The 21,185-nt window shown below is 38.0% G+C and overlaps 1 protein-coding gene across 3 annotated transcripts in view; it reads left to right on the forward strand.

Moving 5' to 3' along the window:
• The window catches only part of kiaa1549lb (KIAA1549-like b), a 181,105-nt gene that overhangs the window by 68,633 nt on the left and 91,287 nt on the right, over window positions 1–21,185 (forward strand). For all 3 annotated transcript variants that reach the window (XM_082182860.1, XM_082182861.1, XM_082182859.1), the window contains exons 8-9: window positions 15,560–15,619; window positions 16,564–16,715. In XM_082182860.1, the coding sequence (XP_082038986.1) occupies window positions 15,560–15,619; window positions 16,564–16,715 (212 nt within the window). The remainder of the gene's footprint in view (window positions 1–15,559; window positions 15,620–16,563; window positions 16,716–21,185) is intronic.

Below are 21,185 nucleotides of genomic sequence, written 5' to 3' on the forward strand. Positions count from 1 at the left end.
CTGATTTCGGTGTGCCTGACTTTTTTCACCGCCCCCTATAAAACATCTCGCGGCACGAATGATCCAATAACAAAACATCTCCAGTTAACCAGCAGAGCATTCATTTCGTTCGTTTGTTAAATAAGAGACGATCTAGCGCTGAAAATTATTTTCTCTTGTGGCTCACGCACACCGCACTCGTCTCGGACGCGCGCTTCAATATGTTGCAGAGATCGATCTATTTATGAGGCGCCGTCTATATGAGTAACGTTATGTGCTTGGAGAGTTTGTGTGTGCGTGCTCGCGTCTCAGATGAGTATGCCCATATGGAAAAGGTTTGCTAAAAACTCCCGTGATTCTTATATGTTCCAACAGAATATTGTAAGGGACATATATGCTGCAAAAACCACATATATAAATTGTATAATATTAGTATATTTTTAATCATATTATGTCATATATGTCCTACATACAACTGAAGCATAGAGATTCCATATAGATTTTCATGATGTAAAAACATAGGAAAATAATGCTAATTTAATATGAATGTCCAGCATGGACGTGTATAAAACACAGTGCAGTTTACCAATCAGTATAAGGCTTTACTTCACTCATGCTTGTTCTTATCTTGTCCTAAGTCAAGCCCTATGCCTGTAGTCAATCATGGTTACTGTATATACTGTATAATCAGCCTTAGATGAAACACAACATTTAAACTACACACACAAGCACACATTTATTAGAGTGTGTTCTACAAGATACAGTTGCATATTTCACATATAAATAGTTTTCATTTTAAATCCTGCATCACCTGTTTTCATTTTCATTTGTGACAATTTCTCTAAACTTTATCACAGTACTACTATGGTATACAACATGCAGTTCTATTCTTAACCTACAAACATAAAACTTTCCTAAATGTCGAAGTGATTCTTATGGGTAAAATAAAATAAAAATTCTAAAGTCTAAAAAAAATAATTCAGTGGCTTAGTAAATATCACAGAAATAATTAACTTTATTCACTTAATAAAATCTCTGAATATCATTTACTTGATAGTTTGAGTTGAACATACCGAAATAATTGACTAAAACTCCAACAATTAATTTTGTCTGAAATTTACAGTTAATAAAAAGAAGTTTTTCACTAAAATAATTTAGTATTTGACTAACCAATTATTTATTTAAAATACACTGAGCTAATATATTTGTGAAATTTCCATCACCATATTTGAGAATGGATAATTAAACTGATCTGTTTCAAGAACCACAAATATTACTTAAATAAAATCAATATTATTAATATTTAACACGCATAAGAAATTGATTAAGTTTACTAAATTAAAACAATGCACCCCTCCCCCACCCTCTGACGTGACGACGACAGCTCAACGGTTGAGTGAGCGCGCGCTGTATGAACTCTCTCCAGTCCAGCACAGTTCTCCTCTTCTCTTCTCAGCGGCGCAGAATTGGTGCATTTCCTCTGTGAAATTCAGGTGTGTGTATGTTTTATTTTATCTGTATAATCATTAATGTGCTTCAAATCATTTTATTTAATGCGAAAGAACATACAGAGACACAATGTTACTCACGAGTTAAACGAGTGTCGACTCGCGCCTGCCTTTTCGCATGATTGTAACGCCTTGCATATAAAACACACGACTATATTCCTAAAGATAATGAATAACTAATTTGGATGATAAACTGTCCTCAGAACTGTGCACTGTTTGTTTATTGGCAGGTGATTGAGTCATTCGCGTCGCAGCATCTCTCGGCCGTGAGTGACGCAGGACGGCGGTGTAAAGTTAGAGGATACCCCGCAGAGGCGAGCCCATCTCCGGCATAGGAACCAGCGCTGATCCGGTGGATACTGGATAACAGACCGGTTGATTACACTTGAATGTTTAGGCCTAAATGTTTAATTTTTACTTAGAAAATGTTTCTTACATGAGTTTAAATGTAGGCAATATTGTATATGTGACCCTGGACCACAAAATCAGTCTTATGTGTATTTTTTTTTAAATTGAGATTTATACATCATCTGAAAGCTAAATACATAATCTTTCCATTGATATTAGGTTTGTTAGGATATGACAATATTTGGCCAAGATACAACTATTTGAAAATCTGGAAACTGAGGGTGCAGAAAAATCGAAATATTGAGAAAATCGCCTTTAAAGTTGTCCATTTCTATAGGCGATTGTGCTGCATCCACTCACAAAAATAATTTTTTTATATATTTAAGGTGGGAAATTGACTAAATATCTTCATGGATCATGATCTTTACTTAATATCCTGATGATTTTTGGCATAAAAGAAAAATCGATAATTTTTACCCATACAATGTTTTGTTGGCTATTGCCACAAATATACCCGTGCTACTTAAGACTGGTTTTGTTATCCAGGGTCACATATGTGTTTAAAATAGTATAAAATATGCTGTATTGCTGTAGGCTACTCATCGACAATAAAGGCCTATGTCATGTAGTTATACCGGTGGTTGTATGGAATATTTTTACAAAGGTTTAGAGGAAATAAAAAAAAGTTAATATTACTGGCATATAAACACAGTTAATATTACTCATAAATATTTGTTTTTAAATGTCCCCCCCCCCCCCCCCCCCCAATTATTTCTATTCAATTTAATTTGTTAATGTACCAAATGCAGTTACTCAGATCTATTTAATTTGTTTCACTTACATTTACTCAGTTAATACAGTGTATGTAATTGATTTCACTGCTTACAAATCTAATCAATTCTAAGTGTAAAAATGTTTAACCAAAAAATTGAGTAAATCATATTAAAAGTTTTTAGAGTGCATCACCACCAGAGTTCATGTCACATATACAAAAACATATTCCAGCCAATTTTCAACATTTTAATCACTGTTCTAGAAACATATTTGACTCAACTTTGTTCATTTGCAATAATATGTTATGATTTGTTCACAAACAACAGGCCCAGACAGTTCACAATTAATGTAAATACACGGTCTTACAATGTCATTGCTTTATAACTGCTCTTTCAAATCCTGTAGGAAAATGAACAGTCTTCATAAAGGTTTGTCATCATATACTCACCCTCATGTTGTTTCAAACCTGTATGAATTTCTTTCTTCTGCTGAACAGAAAGGAAGATATTTAGAAGAATGTCAGTAACCAGACAGTTTCTGGTCTCATTGACTTCCATATTAGGAAAAAAATATACTATGGAAGTCAATGAGACCAGAAACTGTCTGGTTACTGACATTCTTCTAAATATCTTCCTTTCTGTTCAGCAGAAGAAAGAAATTCATAAAGGATTGAAACAACATGAGGGTGAGTATATGATGACAAAATTCTCATTTTAAAGTGGAGTATCCCTTTAAAAATTTGCCCAACTGCATATCAGTGAATCAGATGTTGGTCATCAAAACATGAAATCTGTATGAAACACATAAACAAATGACACAAAATGTGTATAGATTCTATATGACTTTAATTTGAATAGCATATGATTCAATATAAGAACTTTAAATGATTATGAATTTTATATATTTCTACTAATACCATACACATTTGCATACTTTTTTCATGTAAAACTCATATAAGTCTTTTAACAGTATTCATATATGACGCAAAAATCGTGACGCAAAAAAATGTGTGTGCTCGCGTCTCAGATGAGTATGTGCGCGAGTTTGTGTGTGTGTGTGTGTGTGTGTGTGTGCTCGCGTCTCAGATGAGCATGTGCGCCAGTTTGTGTGTGTGTTATGGCAAGCCAAGAGGCTCAGAAATACGCCATAGATTAATCGCGTTTAAAGCCAAACGCCGTCAAATACGGCGTTTTAAACCGTATTGGACGCCGTAAAATACGCCGTTGTAATTACAAACGCCGTAAAAGACGCGCGAAATACGTCAATGACGCCGTATTTGACGGCGTTTTAGTGTGTATGGAAAGCGCCGCTTTTTACGCCGTTCATCTCGCCATATGACGCCGTAAAAAACGCCGTTTTGGTTACACAGAGCGCGCGCTATTTTACGGCGTTTTGCTTATAGTATAATGAGACACGCCCGCTGATTTCCACAGCCAGTAAGTTTGAACTGTTCTCTCCCAATCAATGATGAACTGAGTCAGACCAGACGAATTCAGCACGGATCATTTGTGGTAATCCAATTCGTATGCTCCCAAGGAATTATTAATTTTATGTATTAAAATAATCCAAGCTAAATAATAAACTGAAATTAAAGAAAAATATTAAATAACATTCAAATCAATAAAGCAAAATGAATAAGATTTTCACATTTGAAAAGGGTGTCACACAGGGCTTAATTTGAGCCGGAACATGTGAACATGGGTGACACATGACTTGCCCGCTTGTTGTGCTAGTTGAGATTGCTGTTAGCCTCGATCGTTTCACTCAGGGGAAAAATGCCAAAAAGACAGCAAAGTTTGCTTGACTTTTTCAAATACGCTGGCCAGTCAGATCCCAAACAAGCAAAAATCGTTTCCGCTGATCAAGAATGTGGAGACCATGGTGGACACAGCAGTAGTATCGACATAATATCTCGTTATTTCGACATAATAAGGGGACATTCTAATCTGCAATAAGCCACATTAAGCGTTCTTATAATGGTTTTCTATGGGGGTTTTCTATTTTTTTTTGTACATAGCATAGCCCACATTGTTATGATTTTAGTATCATAATGATTAATAAATGCACGCACAATTACCCATGAACTTGATTTGAACAAATGCCTTTCAACTTGTGTGTGCAAAATTCAGAATTAAATGAATGTGCAGCAATTTGTACAAATAGAGAGTCTGTAGGCCTACTGTACTGTTGTAGCCGTTAAATAAGCGCATTTAGTTTCATATTTGTTAAAATATTATATATAAATATATGTTTTTTTTTTTCCATTTATGTTGATTTATGAAAAGTGAACAGCACCAGTAAGATAGGATGCGCAATATGAGACATGGAGTGGTTCAGACATGATTTTGACCACTTCATTAAGTTTTGTTTTGTTTTGTAGAAAACCTTTCTTTAAAGTGAATTTCGTTTTGTATAAATTGTATCTTAATTTTAATACATTTTTCATCAACCAATTGCCTGGTCAACATTATATATGAAGCAAATATAACGGACAATATAATCATGAAGGCGCCCGCGCGGTCTCTTGCATTGCACGTTAACTGGAGCGCATCTCATCCTAATACTTAACGAAACTCAGTGTATGCCTCACAGACATGAGAAATACATCAAATACACAAAGCTTGAAATGTCTTTAAACGAAATAATAAATAAAAAAATAAAAAAGGCTTGGCCTACTCTCTGATTATGTAATCCATTATGTGCATTTCTCTCTAGGTGCGTTCACTACGAATATGGCGATCGTCAACTTCATGTTTGCAGCAGACAGTCAGAAACACTAGTTTATTAATAAAAATCAATGCACACGTCACCGGATTTACAAATGCACATCTTGCTTGTTGCACGCACACATATTATGTCGAAATAACGAGATATTATGTTGATATAACATTATTATTAATAATAGCCTAAACACTAAAAAAAATGGTTCTTCAGCGGTTCTTTGCGGTGGTTAAGGTGCTATATAGCACCACTACCATTTAAAGAACCTGTTAAGCCCAGTTTGGTTCTTCAGCGGTTCTTTAGCGGTTCTTTGGGGTGGTTAAGGTGCTATATGGCACCTCTTATGGTTCTACATAGCACCATTTGACAAAGGTAGGTGCTATATGGCACTTAAAGTGGTTCCCCTATGATTACAAGCCAATGAACCACTTTTAGTGCTATTTAGCACCATTTTTGTTTAGAGCGTACATCTTTTTGAATATTTGATTGTGCTGAATGCTGAATGTTGCGCTTGTTCAATTTAATAAAACTTTAATTGTGATCATTAAAATAATTGAATATTAAATATTTAGGGGCCAAGTTTTGCGCTGCTCCCCGTCAATGATCTAGCACCCCCTCAGCACATGCGTTAAAAATTCTCTGGCGCCGCCCCTGCAGTAGGCAGTGTAATTATTATTTTTTTTTTTCGTTACCTCCAACCCCCGTTTTGAGTCGCCGGATACGCCCGAAATGAATCCAGTTTGTTGATAAAAAAATTATAATTCTCATGTCCGTTTAGTTTAAGTTTTTCAACTAATAGTTATATTTTCCTTTATATCAGGTTTATTTCGATTAGCATTTAAATGTTTTTAATAGTTTTAGTTTTACTTTACTAACCCTCAACGTACTTTACGCGTACTTGTTTTGCGTACTTTACGCAAAACATCAACAGAACTGTCAATTTTCCAACTCTTTCAAGCCACGAATTTTTACAAATATTCACGAATTATTTAATGCCGGTCTGGGACACAATATTAGGCCAATCACACTCATCCAGGGCCGGGTTTCCCGATAACGATGTATCTTAGCTCTTAAGAGCGCTCTCTACGTGCAAGGTTACGAACGCTCGCAGCAATTCCACTAGCGTTTCCCAAAAATGCACTTAACATGAACGCGCGAGAACGCGTTTTACGTGCTACTTGCTACTACATATTTTGCCCAGTCTTTGAAGCATATTTCCCACATTACTTCGTTATTTTATGATTTTTTTGTTTTTGTTCATTCATTTAATTTAGATGTGTATTTTTTCTTCCCTTTTGTATTATTTAATTTATACATTCATTTAAACAAAAAACAAGTACAATAAAGTGTACAATAAAAAAGTACAATCAAAATCTTATATTTGTACTCACTTTGCAGTGTAATCTATTAAATCTAGATAAAAGTGTAATCTGCTGGTTGTCCTGCAGGTGTCCTCATAACTCTTGTCTTCTTACGATGCACTTGGGGATTTACGATTACTTCAGAGCACTCGTAGATCTACGATGATTTTTAAGTGCTACTTAAGTTACGATGCTTTTGGGAAACAGACCGTAATATTAAGATCAGTCGTACGATCGTTTTTACGAACTACTTAGGCTTACGATGCTTTTGGGAAACGCAGCCCAGGCCAATTAACCTACAGCTATTGTTGCAAGCATAATTTACATTTCTTTTAAGAATAATGACTCAAATGTGGGAAAGAAATAACTAGGCTATGTTATTTTTATTTATTTATTTATTGTCATTTGCTGAGTTTGCTCCCCTTGCACCTTGTGTTTTATCTTTTAAAATGACGGAAATTATTTCAAAATTCGTATTTTAAAAACGGCTTTACTCACTGAACTTCTATACCCACAAACGGTTGACTTTTTCCCCCAAGTCGTTTATTTCACTATGAACTGGACGAACGAAAGGGCAAAATATTTGAATCTTCATTTTACAAAAATATATTGGATATAACGAAATGTAATAATGCTAAGTATTTAATTAATATATAATCAATGTAATATGAATAAAACACGAATTTAATTAGCCTACAAAAATCGAAACACTATTTAATTCTGAAAGGAGAAGCTTATAGACATACCAAACCTGCCACATTTTTTAGAAATAGCAAAAAATACATTCGTCTTATTTTTTTCAAATAGGCCTATTTAAAACACACAAATTCATAGGGCATTCTATGGGTTATAATATTTTGTGTTATTCAGCACTTAGATGGAAATGTGCCGAGTTAAGCCAATACGACCTGGATTCTTTTCCTTGTTTAATAACTCCTCATAGGCCTATATGAGCATAAGAATTGGATTAAATGATCCGTGCTGAATTCGTCTGGTCTGACTCAGTTCATCATTGATTGGGAGAGAACAGTTCAAACTTACTGGCTGTGGAAATCAGCGGGCGTGTCTCATTATACTATAAGCAAAACGCCGTAAAATAGCGTGCGCTCTGTGCAACCAAAACGGCGTTTTTTACGGCGTCATATGGCGAGATGAACGGCGTAAAAAGCGGCGCTTTCCATGCACACTAAAACGCCGTCAAATACGGCGTCATTGAGGTATTTCGCGCGTCTTTTACGGCGTTTGTAATTAAAACGGCGTATTTTACGGCGTCCAATACGGTTTAAAACGCCGTATTTTACGGCGTTTGGCTTTAAACGCGATTAATCTATGGCGTATTTCTGAGCCTCTTGGCTTGCCATAGTGTGTGTGTGTGTGCTCGCGTCTCAGATGAGTATGTGCGCGAGTTTGTGTGTGTGTGTGTGTGTGTGTGTGTGTGTGTGTGTGTGTGTGTGTGTGTGTGCTCGCGTCTCAGATGAGTTTGTGTGTGTGTGTGCGTGAGCGACTTTAGATGTGACGTTGTGCATTTCATATAGTTGGAGCATTCAGCAGTATACATGCATGTGTGACTACTTAGTATATGTGTATGCAAGCGTTTTATGTGTGCGTGAATGAAGTTCGATTTAAGCCCTAGACGGCGCCTCATATCTATTCGTTCTGGTGAAATCACAACATATAATGCACACAAAGTGTCCCTGCTTGATATACAACCACTGATGAGCATTATCGGTTTAAAAAAACTATGCATGCGGATTAGAACCCAAAACCTCTGACATTCTTGACTAAAGTTCAAGTTCAGCTGCAGTGTTCCTCTTCGGGTAAGTCTAGTATTTTAATACCAACTGCAAATCTTGCATATCAAGTATGAAGTAGCCTATATCAAGTATATTTATATGAGGCTATACTTTGTGTGTTAAATATTTCTGCTCAGTGTCAGATATTTCTCTGTTTTGTAAAAGTCTATAATATATAATATGTAATATAATTGATATATAATATATATATATATATATATATATATAATATATATAAATAATATTAGAAGACAACATTTTTATCTTAACTTAAGTGTTTCCCCTCAGACCCCAGAGGGTTAACCGTCTGGGGTCTAAGGTGTTTTTGGGGTCCTTGAGATGTTCTGACATGCCCTGATATTTGTGCTTTTTTCAGTTGCTTATAAACATATTAATGGCAAAGGTGTAATTACACTATTTAGCACAAACAGGGCTACCATAATATGTGAGCAGTGATGTACATAGTATGTACATGTTTGTATTTTTGAGAGAATGTTTATGCATGCTTATTGAAAAAACTAAAAATGAAAGTTTCTGAAATAAGGCCACAAAACACATACTAAATATGTGTCCATAAGACTTCTGAATAATGCATTTTGTCGCCTAGAGTTTTTTCTTCAAAATGATGTGAAAATCATCCTGCCTAATCATTCACATAAAACAATACATTGATTTAAATTTTGTAAGACACTTTTTGTTTGGAAAGGCAATATGCGGGTGGGCGTAAACGATCCAACACCATCATGAATATTGAGTGGTTCACACCTGAGTAGTTCACACCCATAATTAGCCTTTCATTCAGGTGTGTCACTGAGCCACAATAAAGAATGCAAGGACAAAATATACACTCACCTAAAGGATTATAAGGAACACCATACTAATACTGTGTTTGACCCCCTTTCGCCTTCAGAACTGCCTTAATTCTACGTGGCATTGATTCAACAAGGTGCTGAAAGCATTCTTTAGAAATGTTGGCCCATATTGATAGGATAGCATCTTGCAGTTGATGGAGATTTGTGGGATGCACATCCAGGGCACGAAGCTCCCGTTCCACCACATCCCAAAGATGCTCTATTGGGTTGAGATCTGGTGACTGTGGGGGCCATTTTAGTACAGTGAACTCATTGTCATGTTCAAGAAACCAATTTGAAATGATTCGAGCTTTGTGACATGGTGCATTATCCTGCTAGAAGTAGCCATCAGAGGATGGGTACATGGTGGTCATAAAGGGATGGACATGGTCAGAAACAATGCTCAGGTAGGCCGTGGCATTTAAACGATGCCCAATTGGCACTAAGGGGCCTAAAGTGTGCCAAGAAAACATCCCCCACACCATTACACCACCACCACCAGCCTGCACAGTGGTAACAAGGCATGATGGATCCATGTTCTCATTCTGTTTACGCCAAATTCTGACTCTACCATCTGAATGTCTCAACAGAAATCGAGACTCATCAGACCAGGCAACATTTTTCCAGTCTTCAACTGTCCAATTTTGGTGAGCTCGTGCAAATTGTAGCCTCTTTTTCCTATTTGTAGTGGAGATGAGTGGTACCCGGTAGGGTCTTCTGCTGTTGTAGCCCATCCGCCTCAAGGTTGTGCGTGTTGTGGCTTCACAAATGCTTTGCTGCATACCTCGGTTGTAACGAGTGGTTATTTCAGTCAAAGTTGCTCTTCTATCAGCTTGAATCAGTCGGCCCATTCTCCTCTGACCTCTAGCATCAACAAGGCATTTTCGCCCACAGGACTGCCGCATACTGGATGTTTTTCCCTTTTCACACCATTCTTTGTAAACCCTAGAAATGGTTGTGCGTGAAAATCCCAGTAACTGAGCAGATTGTGAAATACTCAGACCGGCCCGTCTGGCACCAACAACCATGCCACACTCAAAATTGCTTAAATCACCTTTCTTTCCCATTCTGACATTCAGTTTGGAGTTCAGGAGATTGTCTTGACCAGGACCACACCCCTAAATGCATTGAAGCAACTGCCATGTGATTGGTTGATTAGATAATTGCATTAATGAGAAATTGAACAGGTGTTCCTAATAATCCTTTAGGTGAGTGTATGTATATATATATAAAATTGGTTCACAGTTGGAAACACAGTTGTTAACTTCCAGCACTTCTGAGGTAAATTTTCCAGGATTATTATTAAGATAGTGTTATTCCTCACAGCGTTGTAAAGTAGGCTACACGAGTCTGAAAGTGAACTCGCGTGTGTGTTATCCAGCTGATGTGGGCGTTTCACAGGTTTGTATCGCCTCAGATAATTTGCGTTTGAATAGCGCGCGCTCTCCGTGGGCGGGGTCACATTAAAACTTAATGAGATGAGATGAGAACGACTGACATCTCTCTCTTTTCATACATATTACATAAACTGAGAATATTTGTTTTTTATAAAAATTACTTAATTTAAAAGAAGAGAATTCAAGCTTCATGCCTGTGTGTCTGTATGCCTGTGTGACTGAGTATTCGCTGAGTTACAGTTCATTTTCGGATGCGTTTCAGAATGGACTACACTGACAGAGAGTTGACAGAGAGTTGGCAGAACTCTCATCATGTTTATTTTTCTTTATTTGGCAAAAAGCACAACGCTTTGTTTTTATTGTGAGTTTACACAAAAAAAATGCACACTTAATAGGATCGATTGATGACATCAATCGATCCTGTTAAGTGTGCATTTTTTTTGTGTAAACTCACAATAAAAACAAAGCGTTGTGCTTTTTGCCAAATAAAGAAAAATAAACATGATGCGAGTTCTGCCAACTCGATCAATCGATCATCAATCGATCCTGTTAAGTGTGCATTTTTTTTGTGTAAACTCACAATAAAAACCCAGTCGAATGAAACTTGTTTGTAAGATCAAAGTCAACAGAGTATTTTGAGTCTCTCTTGCACTGATAAGAAAAAAAGCGAGCCTATCGCGCCGGCGTGATAGCCGACCTCAGGGGGTTAACTACAGTATAATCAACTAAATCAAATGCCTTGACAATTAATTATAAATGTTAACAAACTTAAAACACACCTTTCACACTCAAATAATTGGTCAACACAAATCATACAAAGCTTAGCATCAATCAGTACTGTAGCAGATTCCATCAAATAAGCTTAAACACAATACTGACATTATACAACTTCAAAGTTGATATTTGACATCAACATAATTTAAGTTAATGTTCATACCAGTTGCGTCAAGCTTGAATTTGAGTTGAATGTGTGAAAGTCCTTGTTAATCAATCAAGAGATCTTCTCCAAACTTTTTCACCTGCATGCATAGATATCATATAATAAAGGCTAGATGTCCCGTCCACGCTGCTTGCCAATGGAGGTCGACGTCCGCACACGGCAGCCATCTTGCCACAGGGAGCTTGCTCACTCGTAACATTGTGTTTTAATGGTGCATGTACTTTTAAATAACCATTACTTGCTAAATTTTCGACCGCTTTTCAAACGGTTTGGTTTGTTATAAACGTCAGAGATGTAGTTATACATATACATCTGTATACATATGAATATTAGGGATGTCCCGATACCACTTTTTCACTTCCGATACGATACCGATGCCGCAGCTTTGGCTATTTGCCGATACCCAAATCAATCCGATATTTTTATTTGATTCTTGAACTAATACTACTAAAAATAAAATATATGGAAGCACTTTGCTCAATTAGCCACATAAAAACATCTCACTCAAATGGAGAACAAATACTTATCCAGTATATAGTCCACAACATCAGCTGATAATGAAAGACTGCCACCCTTTATTCAAAAGACCTTGAGCTATGTTTGGTAATTGTACCTGAATTAATTTAAAATTAATTTGCTATATTTCAGATCAATATATTTGTTTCTTTAAAATTTTCATTAACTTTAACTTTATTCTCATCTGAATTATAAATAATTTATTTCTGTGTAAAATAATACTACCATTAAAAACACATTTGATTTTCTTTTTTAATCAATGTAGAATGTGTAAACTTAAAAATAAACAGATTAGTGCTCTGAGGACAAGAAATGAAAACCAATGCAATATGATGAATGTCCAAAATATGAGATAATTTTTGCTTTTAAACAGTGTGTGTGTGTGTGTGTGTGTGTGTGTGTGTGTGTGTGTGTGATTTTGGTTGGGTGACAGTTGTAGGTTACAGTTTGACAAAAGCACAATGTTGTGTTTTACACAAATATAAGTAGGCTAAACACTTTGCAGTTTTAATGCTGTCTTGTTTGAACAAAATTACGGAGTATGTTTTTATGTTTCCACTGTTCGATCGCGCCCGTGCCTCTCTCTCTCTCTCTGACACACACACACACCAGCATTGCAATCTTGACATCGCAGTCTGTTCATTATGCTGCGTTCACACAAAACGCGAATAGAGCGTCAAATTCGCATCTATCGCGTCTAGTTCGACGCTTGAACATTTTTAATCCATTCGCGCGTCCAAAGCGAATAGGACGTGCGTATAAAGCGAGCATTTGAAGCAAAATAGACGCGCTTTCAGAGCTAAGGCCCGCATATGTCTATCATGCGTGTATCTAACAGTAGTTCCGCATTACATTAATTAATGTGTACGCGAGTTTTATTTATATTTATACCGTGTATTCTCCGTGTAAATCCATGCACCGAACTGTGACGCACGTACCGTTTCGGTTCAATATTCAATACGAATACATGTACCGTTCCACCCCTAATAGGTATCGGATCGGATCATATTTTTTTCTCTTCTTTTTAGTTTTTTGAAAAGAAAGGTGAGCTCCAAATGCATCATCGAGCATTGACATTGTTTTAACATAAATATCTACTCCAGGTAGAATAGCATACATTTATGTTCGTACTCTATTTGAATTATATATCAATACTTTATAGTATCACAACCTACATAGCGAGCAAACAATGTTTCTGGGTAAATAACGGAGTGAGAAGCAGACGGAGGCGGAGCTGGGAGCTCAACACACTGCCACTCCAGGCAGCTGCGCAGCTTGTCTCCTCTTCTGCTGCAGTTCTCCCCAGAGTCAGAAGTTTACATGAAAACACTGTATATTTCCCTCCATTGTCAAAATCGAACACCCGCGAAAACACAGATCGTTAGCGCCTATTTTACCGCAATGTTATGCAAATTAGCTCGCGCACGCTCTTACATTAAGTACAGGATTGTTCTCAGTTTAATGCACATCTTAATGATTGAAAATGACTTATTTTAAAAACGTAATTCAAAGACTGAATGTCTAGTTTGGCGGTTAGTGTACCCTGTGATTCTATAGTCTGCATTTATTTTAAACAGTCAAATAATCATCAATTATCTTGTACTTTTGACAATAAAACAAAAATATATTAATCAGAGTGTGGCTTATTTTGTTTACATTTTAAGTGTTTTTATGATAAAAATGCAATACCCCACCCATTGGTATCACTATGGTATTTGGTACGGGGGCCCAGCAAGATGGTTTGTACCCAGGGCCCAAAATTTGGTGCTACGCCCCTGAGTATCGGCACGATACCGATGACGTGGATCGGATCGGGACATCCCTAATGAATAATTAAGAAAATCTGCAATTTCAACATGTTCCAGCGTTCAGAATTATAGCCACGTTAATAACGTTTGTAAGAAACCAAACCGTTTGTAAATCCGTCCAGATTTCAGCGAGATAAGAGGATTTGTGTTCATGCTGATCACTCACCTTACTTCAGATACCACAGAGCTGGCCAGAAAGCTTCCCTGTGACAAGATGCCGTTCGAGACTCCGCCTTAAGACATCTAGCCTTATATGGATATCTATGCCTGCATGTGCTCTCAGAGGTGCACCACTATATTGTTCCCCCCTGGAAACACAACTTCTCAGGTTCCAGCTCAGCCATCACACTGCACTGCCCTCTTCAGGAATTTCTTTACATGGAGGAACTTGAAGTAAATGCTAATTTTTTCTTGACGAAACACCTCCCACTTGACCTCCTGGTTCACGAACCCAAGGAGGTCACTCCGATCACCTTGTTATAACTTTTACTTTTGTTCTTGCTTTTGTTCCTCTACAGGAAGAAAAACAATCAGTCGTCTGACATCCCTATGAAGGATTGTAGCAGGGATTTTAGTTGACAGGTTCTTAACTTTTATCTCTTTGGACAGGCTTCACAGTTGAGACTGGGTAGTTAGGGTAGGTTTTCACATTTACATCTCTTAGAATGCCCTTCTTATCAAGGTTGATAATACTAATTTCATTCATAAAGTTTACACTCATTCACTTCACACACTCATTATTTTGTAGTTATGTGATATCCCCTGGAGCACCTTTTATCCAGCAAACACTGTCTACAGAATATTTTTCCTATTATAAGGTAGAATTTGTTATTCCGTATCCATGCCTTTCCGAATAAGGTAGTGAAGTAGTCATATTTAGACATCATTGACATCATATTTAGAGTCATTGAGTCATTCATTGAGTCATTCACCCAACCAATTATTTGTTTAAAACTGATTCATACAAGACACTGAAACCACCACTACAAACCATCAAGACAAAAACACCCCCACTGCATTGATCCTGCTTTGATCATTTTTAAAATTGGTTTCATCATTGTTTTAGTCATCAAATATAGAATTTTATTTATTTATCATTTAAAAAAATGGGACCTGTGACCCTGTAGAGGATAAAGCAGTTTGAGGAATTGATGGATGGGTTTTGAAAAATACATTTTATATGAAAAATGATATGCTTGTAAAAATGAAACGCTGGTCAAAACACTTAGGCTGTTGTTCCTCAGATTAGACCCTAGAAGACCTTAGTGGAGTAATTCAACAGCTGTTGGAATTTTACAGGCTGCTTAGTGATTCTGCCTTCAAAACAGGATGTCAGCCAGAGCCTTTAATCACACTGCCAGTATGCAATCGAGTAAAGGTTTCATTTGGGGAATGCGGCTAGACTCTCTGTACTGTCTGTTGGAGAGTAGATGTGCTCAGCTAAGCCTCTAGACCCAGGATCAAAGCAATGTCTCTGGATACAAGCTTTCTTATCTACCCTTCCTCTCTACAACAGTTTCTCTTGCTTTCTTTCTCTCCCCTCTCACTATCTTTCCTCTGCAGCTCTGGAATACCATAACCTCAACACATCAGTAGAAACCAGGCCATTTTGGATAATCACAGGTAATCATCTTATTGATGAATGTTCATTAATAACCATATCAATTAAAGAACTTCATTTAGAAAGAAGAATTTGATTCTTTTCTGTTTGCTCTGTTGACTTTTCTGACATCCACCCACGACTTTTGTTCCCATTATATGGAGGGATGTGGTGTAAAATCAAATTGTGTTTTTACTCTGTATATGTTTGCTTTAAGGTCCTCTATATGCTAGAATACTCCTAAAACATCACATAAACAAACTGTTAGAACATGTGGGAAACATCTGGGAAATGTTTTTGTTGTGTTATATTACAAGCATTTTCACATAACATGCATAACAAATACTTAAACCATTTGCTCCATTGAGTTTGTATAATACGTATAATAACATGCTGCCATTCTATGGCAAGATTAGATAATTTTACATTTCTTTCCATTCTGTGTAAACACAGCAACCCATCTCCTGTTCTGTCTCTGTAATTGATCAGTTAATCAAGATCTGAGTGTGTTGAATAATGCTAATATTCATGAATTGGTACGGGACACATATTAATTGATCCTGCTTTGACTTTAAAAAAAATTAAATTATTGGCAGAGCAAAAACAAACAAAACAACAAAGACATTTTTGTCATCGGTTTCATCATCGTTTTGGTCATCATTTTCATCATATCGTTGACCAAGTACAACATAATTGAGAAGTAACTACTGTGAGCAAGACTCTACAGCAGTGGTTCAGCAGCAACTCTGGCCCTCGAGGTCCCTCCGTCCTGAAGAGTATAGCTCCAACCCTGATCAAACTCATCTGCCCATAACTTTTTAGCAATCCAGAAGACATCAATTAGCTTGTTCAGGTGTTTTATGAACCTAAATTCTGCAGAACTTGAGGGCCAGCACTGAGAAACTCTGCTCTACAGCAAGACTCTTTCATTTAATGTCTTTCCCTCTCCCGCTCTTTATCTCTCCAGTGATTCAGGATGTGGAAAACTCCTCTCTGGAAGGACAGTACCAGAGCTTTGCCAGTCTGATGGAGGAGCGGTTGGCTGAGCTCTTCATGGTGGCACATCAGCAAGGTGTTCGCTTCAAAAGGGCAACAACGGTGGGCAGTTACACTGTCCAGGTACGACCTAATGGAACTTCCAAGTGCTAATGTATTGAGCAAATTTATTGCAAACAAATAAATAATTATAAAAAATAAAAATTATTGAAGACAGATTCACAAACCCTATGTAAGAAATGGCCATAGTTTGGCCCAACAGTATAGTAATTTCTTACTTGAATTAGTTTTAGCTGAAGATGTGAAAATATCATAGTTAATTTGGAAATTGGCCAAACAATAATACTTCCATATGTTTTTCCTTCAAATTAAATTTATTTAGAGATCTATAATCATGATTTGAAATTAACACCGCCAACCCGCCAAATGCGGTTGACAATCCACTGTGTCAGGTAATGCATATCAACACACTAGCCAATTTGGTGGGTTATGATTCATATTCTATGTATCACTTTGCATGGCATCGCTATCAGAGCCCTTCCCCCAAAAGGAGCCTCAAACAATAGCAAAACAACACGTAAAGAGGCCATGCCTTTAAAATTCGAACACGTTGTTTTCTATGACTGTACGCACACCCAACTATGACTCCAACTGTTCAAATCATGCCGCACCACAGCACCGCCACTCACAGTTTTCTATTAAAATACAACAATTTAGGGCGAATATATTTACGTATTTAGATTCACTGTTTTGGACTGCCGCCTTGAACTTGAGAACGCGAATACAGAATGATGCGCCAGTGTGTGATAAGCCTACCTGTGAGATGTCCACACCGCTGTTCGACCAGTTAACATTCCGCCAGAGCCCTTGAAGACAATTAAGAGACTACTTTTTCCAACCCGTTCTCATAAATACCTACCGTCTTTATTGCTACGTGCTTGTTACGTAATAGGGACAGGAGAGCAGGTGAAAGAGCTTATTTAACAGCAGTGGGCAGACAAACAGGTAAATGGCAAACACAAGGTAGAGGAGAGCACAGGACACAGACGCTGGAGAGGAATGGAGCGGGCATCCTGGAGTCTAAATCCAGAGGGTGAGCAGGGTATGCAGATTCCAGGGCAGAACAGGCGAAGCAGGCGGCCAGGGCGGAGCCTGCAGTTCGGTGGCCAGGGCAGATCGACCATCGTGGCCTTTCCATGAGGTCCAGCTTTGGCCACTCCGGCCGGGGACCTATAGCCTCCCCACGAACTCTCAGGCGTGGCGGCGGCCATCTTGGTCAGAGACAAACTCTCAGGCGTGGCGGTGGCCATCTTGGCCGGAGACAAACTCTCAAGCGTGGCGGCGGCCATCTTGGCCAGAGACGAGGGCTCAGGCGTGGCTGGAGACAAACTCTCAGCCGTGATGGCGGCCATCTTGGCCAGAGACGAGGGCTCAGGCGCAGGAACAGACTCAGGCTCAGGACACAGTGGGGAGACAGGGACGGAAGAGAGATCTGGAACTGCTTCCTCAATGGTGTAGGAGGATCCACTCAACCACAGAATGTAATCTATGTGCCTTTTTAAGGAACACATGGTGGCAGCAGCTGGTAATTGCTGGAAGAGCGGATCGTCCAAACTGCTCCAAAAGATGGTCTTAAGGGTCCCATCATTCCATGGCACCCGAGACGCGAAGTCGAGGAACTCCTCGATATAGTCCTCGGTGATCCTGGGTGATGGTGAGGAGTACGTCGGTGGGATCTTGTGTGTTGAGGAGGATGCCCATCATGCTGCAATCTGTCTTGGTCCAGTCTTCTGTTACGTATCAGGGACCTGGAGACAGAAGAGTAGGTGAAAGAGTTTATATAACAGCAGTGGGCAGACAAACATGTAAATGGCAAACACAAGGTAGAGGAGAGCACAGGACACAGACGCTGGAGAGGATCGCTGGAGAGGAATCACTGGGGGAATCACTGGAGGAATCACTGGAGGAATCACTGGAGGAATCACTGGAGGAATCACTGGAGGAATCACTGGAGGAATCACTGGAGGAATCACTGGAGGAATCACTGGAGGAATCACTGGAGGAATCACTGGAGGAATCACTGGAGGAATCACTGGAGGAATCACTGGAGGAATCACTGGAGGAATCACTGGAGGAATCACTGGAGGAATCACTGGTAAAGACACGGGAGGTATGGGTCCAAACGTTCCACACACTCGAGATAATCAAGACTGGACGATGAGGGAACACAAGGTGAGTGGTTTTATGGTGAAATTAATGAGGGGATCGCTGACAGGTGCAGGTGATTGTGGAGGTGTGGGCCAAGGAGGATGCTGGGAAATGTAGTGAAGGAGGTGGTGACTAGGCTGGTGACCTTGACAGTGCTGGTAAACTCATGGCAATTATAAGAGATGACACAGAGAATTTTGTTTTTATTTCTATTTTATTTTATTTGAATGGTACCCGGAAGTGATTGACTGTTGTAAAGCTGAAAGCAATGCAAAGATTCAAATTCAGATTTAATAATAAATATATTTAAATCTGTGACTTTGATAATCTGGTTTATTTCTGATATTTTTGTTTTTGGCTAGCAGAAGTTCTGAATCGCTGGTAACTTTTACCAAAACTTTTACAAAAAATTGTGTAGGCAAATTGGCTGGTGAGTTCATTTCAAACCCTGTCTAGAATGTATGCTTAAACTGTGTAAATTATTGTCAGTTACAAAGAGTGCTGTTGTAACAACCTACCTGATTACTGGGGTAAGTTGTAACAGTATGCGGGGTGGGATGTAACACTAATAGAAAACATGGACATTTTAGATTTTTAGCATGAATTCATTGTGGTAATCAAATTTCCTTGTTCAAATTTTTCCCCATCACCACCTCTATTAATTCTACACATTCAAATGCAAAATGGTACACATTTAAAACAGCAAACAAAAATGTAAACAAATATAGAAATTGAGGAAAAGAAATATAGAATTTTATCTATTTATTTATTTATTTATTTGCTTTTGGTAACATGTAGATGAAAAGCGTGGCTGAATGTTATATTTCACATTAAAGGTGCATTGCGCAACATTTCATGTTAAAAATACCCGTTTTTCTAACCCATACATGTTTAAACAATTGCCTGATGGGCTGAATGAGCCCTTCTCTGATCACTGCGATTGCCTCTATAATCCTGTACAGTAAAATAAATAAGAGGGATTCGGGACGGAATTTGAGACTGGGCGTGACGTCATGCGCGTTCACGCTCACCTGGCTATGTCTGGCAGGTTTGTGTATTTGCCGCCATTTTCCGTATCAGCGAAGACAACTCGAGCGACAAAACTTTAGTCAACTTTCGACAAAAGTAGAAGATGGATTCAAAGAGACCGGCTTGTAGTTCATTCCAAACCCCAACGCAAACTCCACGTAAGACAAAGAAAAGAAAACTTTTGTCTAGTGCCACCAAAAGGGCCAAATTGGAGTCAGACAGGCGTCGGAATAAGACGAGAGTCAACATCGGGAAGGCTTTCAACAAATGGAGAGATCTTCGGTCTGCTCTAGGGCTCAAACGGGATCCTCAGTTGGCTTTTAGTTGGCTAAATGTATTTTTGCTAGGTATTGTGTTGTATTATTGGGTGAAGTGCGATACGGGGCAAATCCAATGTAAAATGATAGAGTTACCAGCTGGGGAGCACACGGTTCGCGCGCAAATCGTTCATGTGTGTATGTAACGGTAGGGTGGTTAAATGTATACGGTTGAATTTATTTAAATTGCCCTGTTTAGTTAAAGGTCGATGTATGATCTGTGTTGTCACATGTGTTTTATGTGAGATTGGGGCTTGTGAATATAGAGAGTGTCACGGTTTTAGGATGCGCACTACTTTAAGTGCACTCATTTATTCACGGTGAACTTGGGATGCGTTGATTTAAAGGGGAAGTACATACGAGCTCATGCACTTGTGTATAACATTATATAAATAAGAGAGCTCATGCATTGTTGAGTGTAATAATTGTTCATTTATTGCCACAATTCATTCTAAGTAAAAACTCTGGATATGAAGCATCTCGTCTGACTGTTTATTGATAAACGTGCTCCCTTACAGGAGTGCTACATAAAAAGTTTATCAGTTGCTCGTGCAAGCGTGCGTGTGCGTGTGGTCCATGAGCGTGCACACCTCTGGTTGCAGTTTCGCTTGTCGCCAGAGTGGGCATAGTTCTGCAAAAACTCAGAGACTTGCGCATTGCACCTTTAAACAAGAAAAAATTGCTAATTCAGATTAAACCAGTTTTGTCATTTAACATTATACTATTAACATTTAACATTAACATGATCACAAATTATAATCCAAAAGGGGTATTATTATATAATTGTCTTACCTATTTTTAAATTTTCTTGATATTTTTTTTTATCCTGCAAAATTTATCCTGAATATGTTTTTACACAAAATCTTCTACTGTACATCTACTGTTACATCAGGAGGAATTCATGTATGATATTGATTTCATCCTTGTTGCTCATTTCTAATTAATTAATCTTACAGGCTGCATCTGAAATCGCATTCTTCCCTACTATTATAGTAGACAATTTTTTGTAATTTTTTTTTACAAAATAGTACAGTACTCA

Source organism: Leuciscus leuciscus (assembly GCF_965113295.1).
Source record: "Leuciscus leuciscus genome assembly, chromosome: 10".
NCBI classification, from domain to species: Eukaryota; Metazoa; Chordata; class Actinopteri; order Cypriniformes; family Leuciscidae; genus Leuciscus; species Leuciscus leuciscus.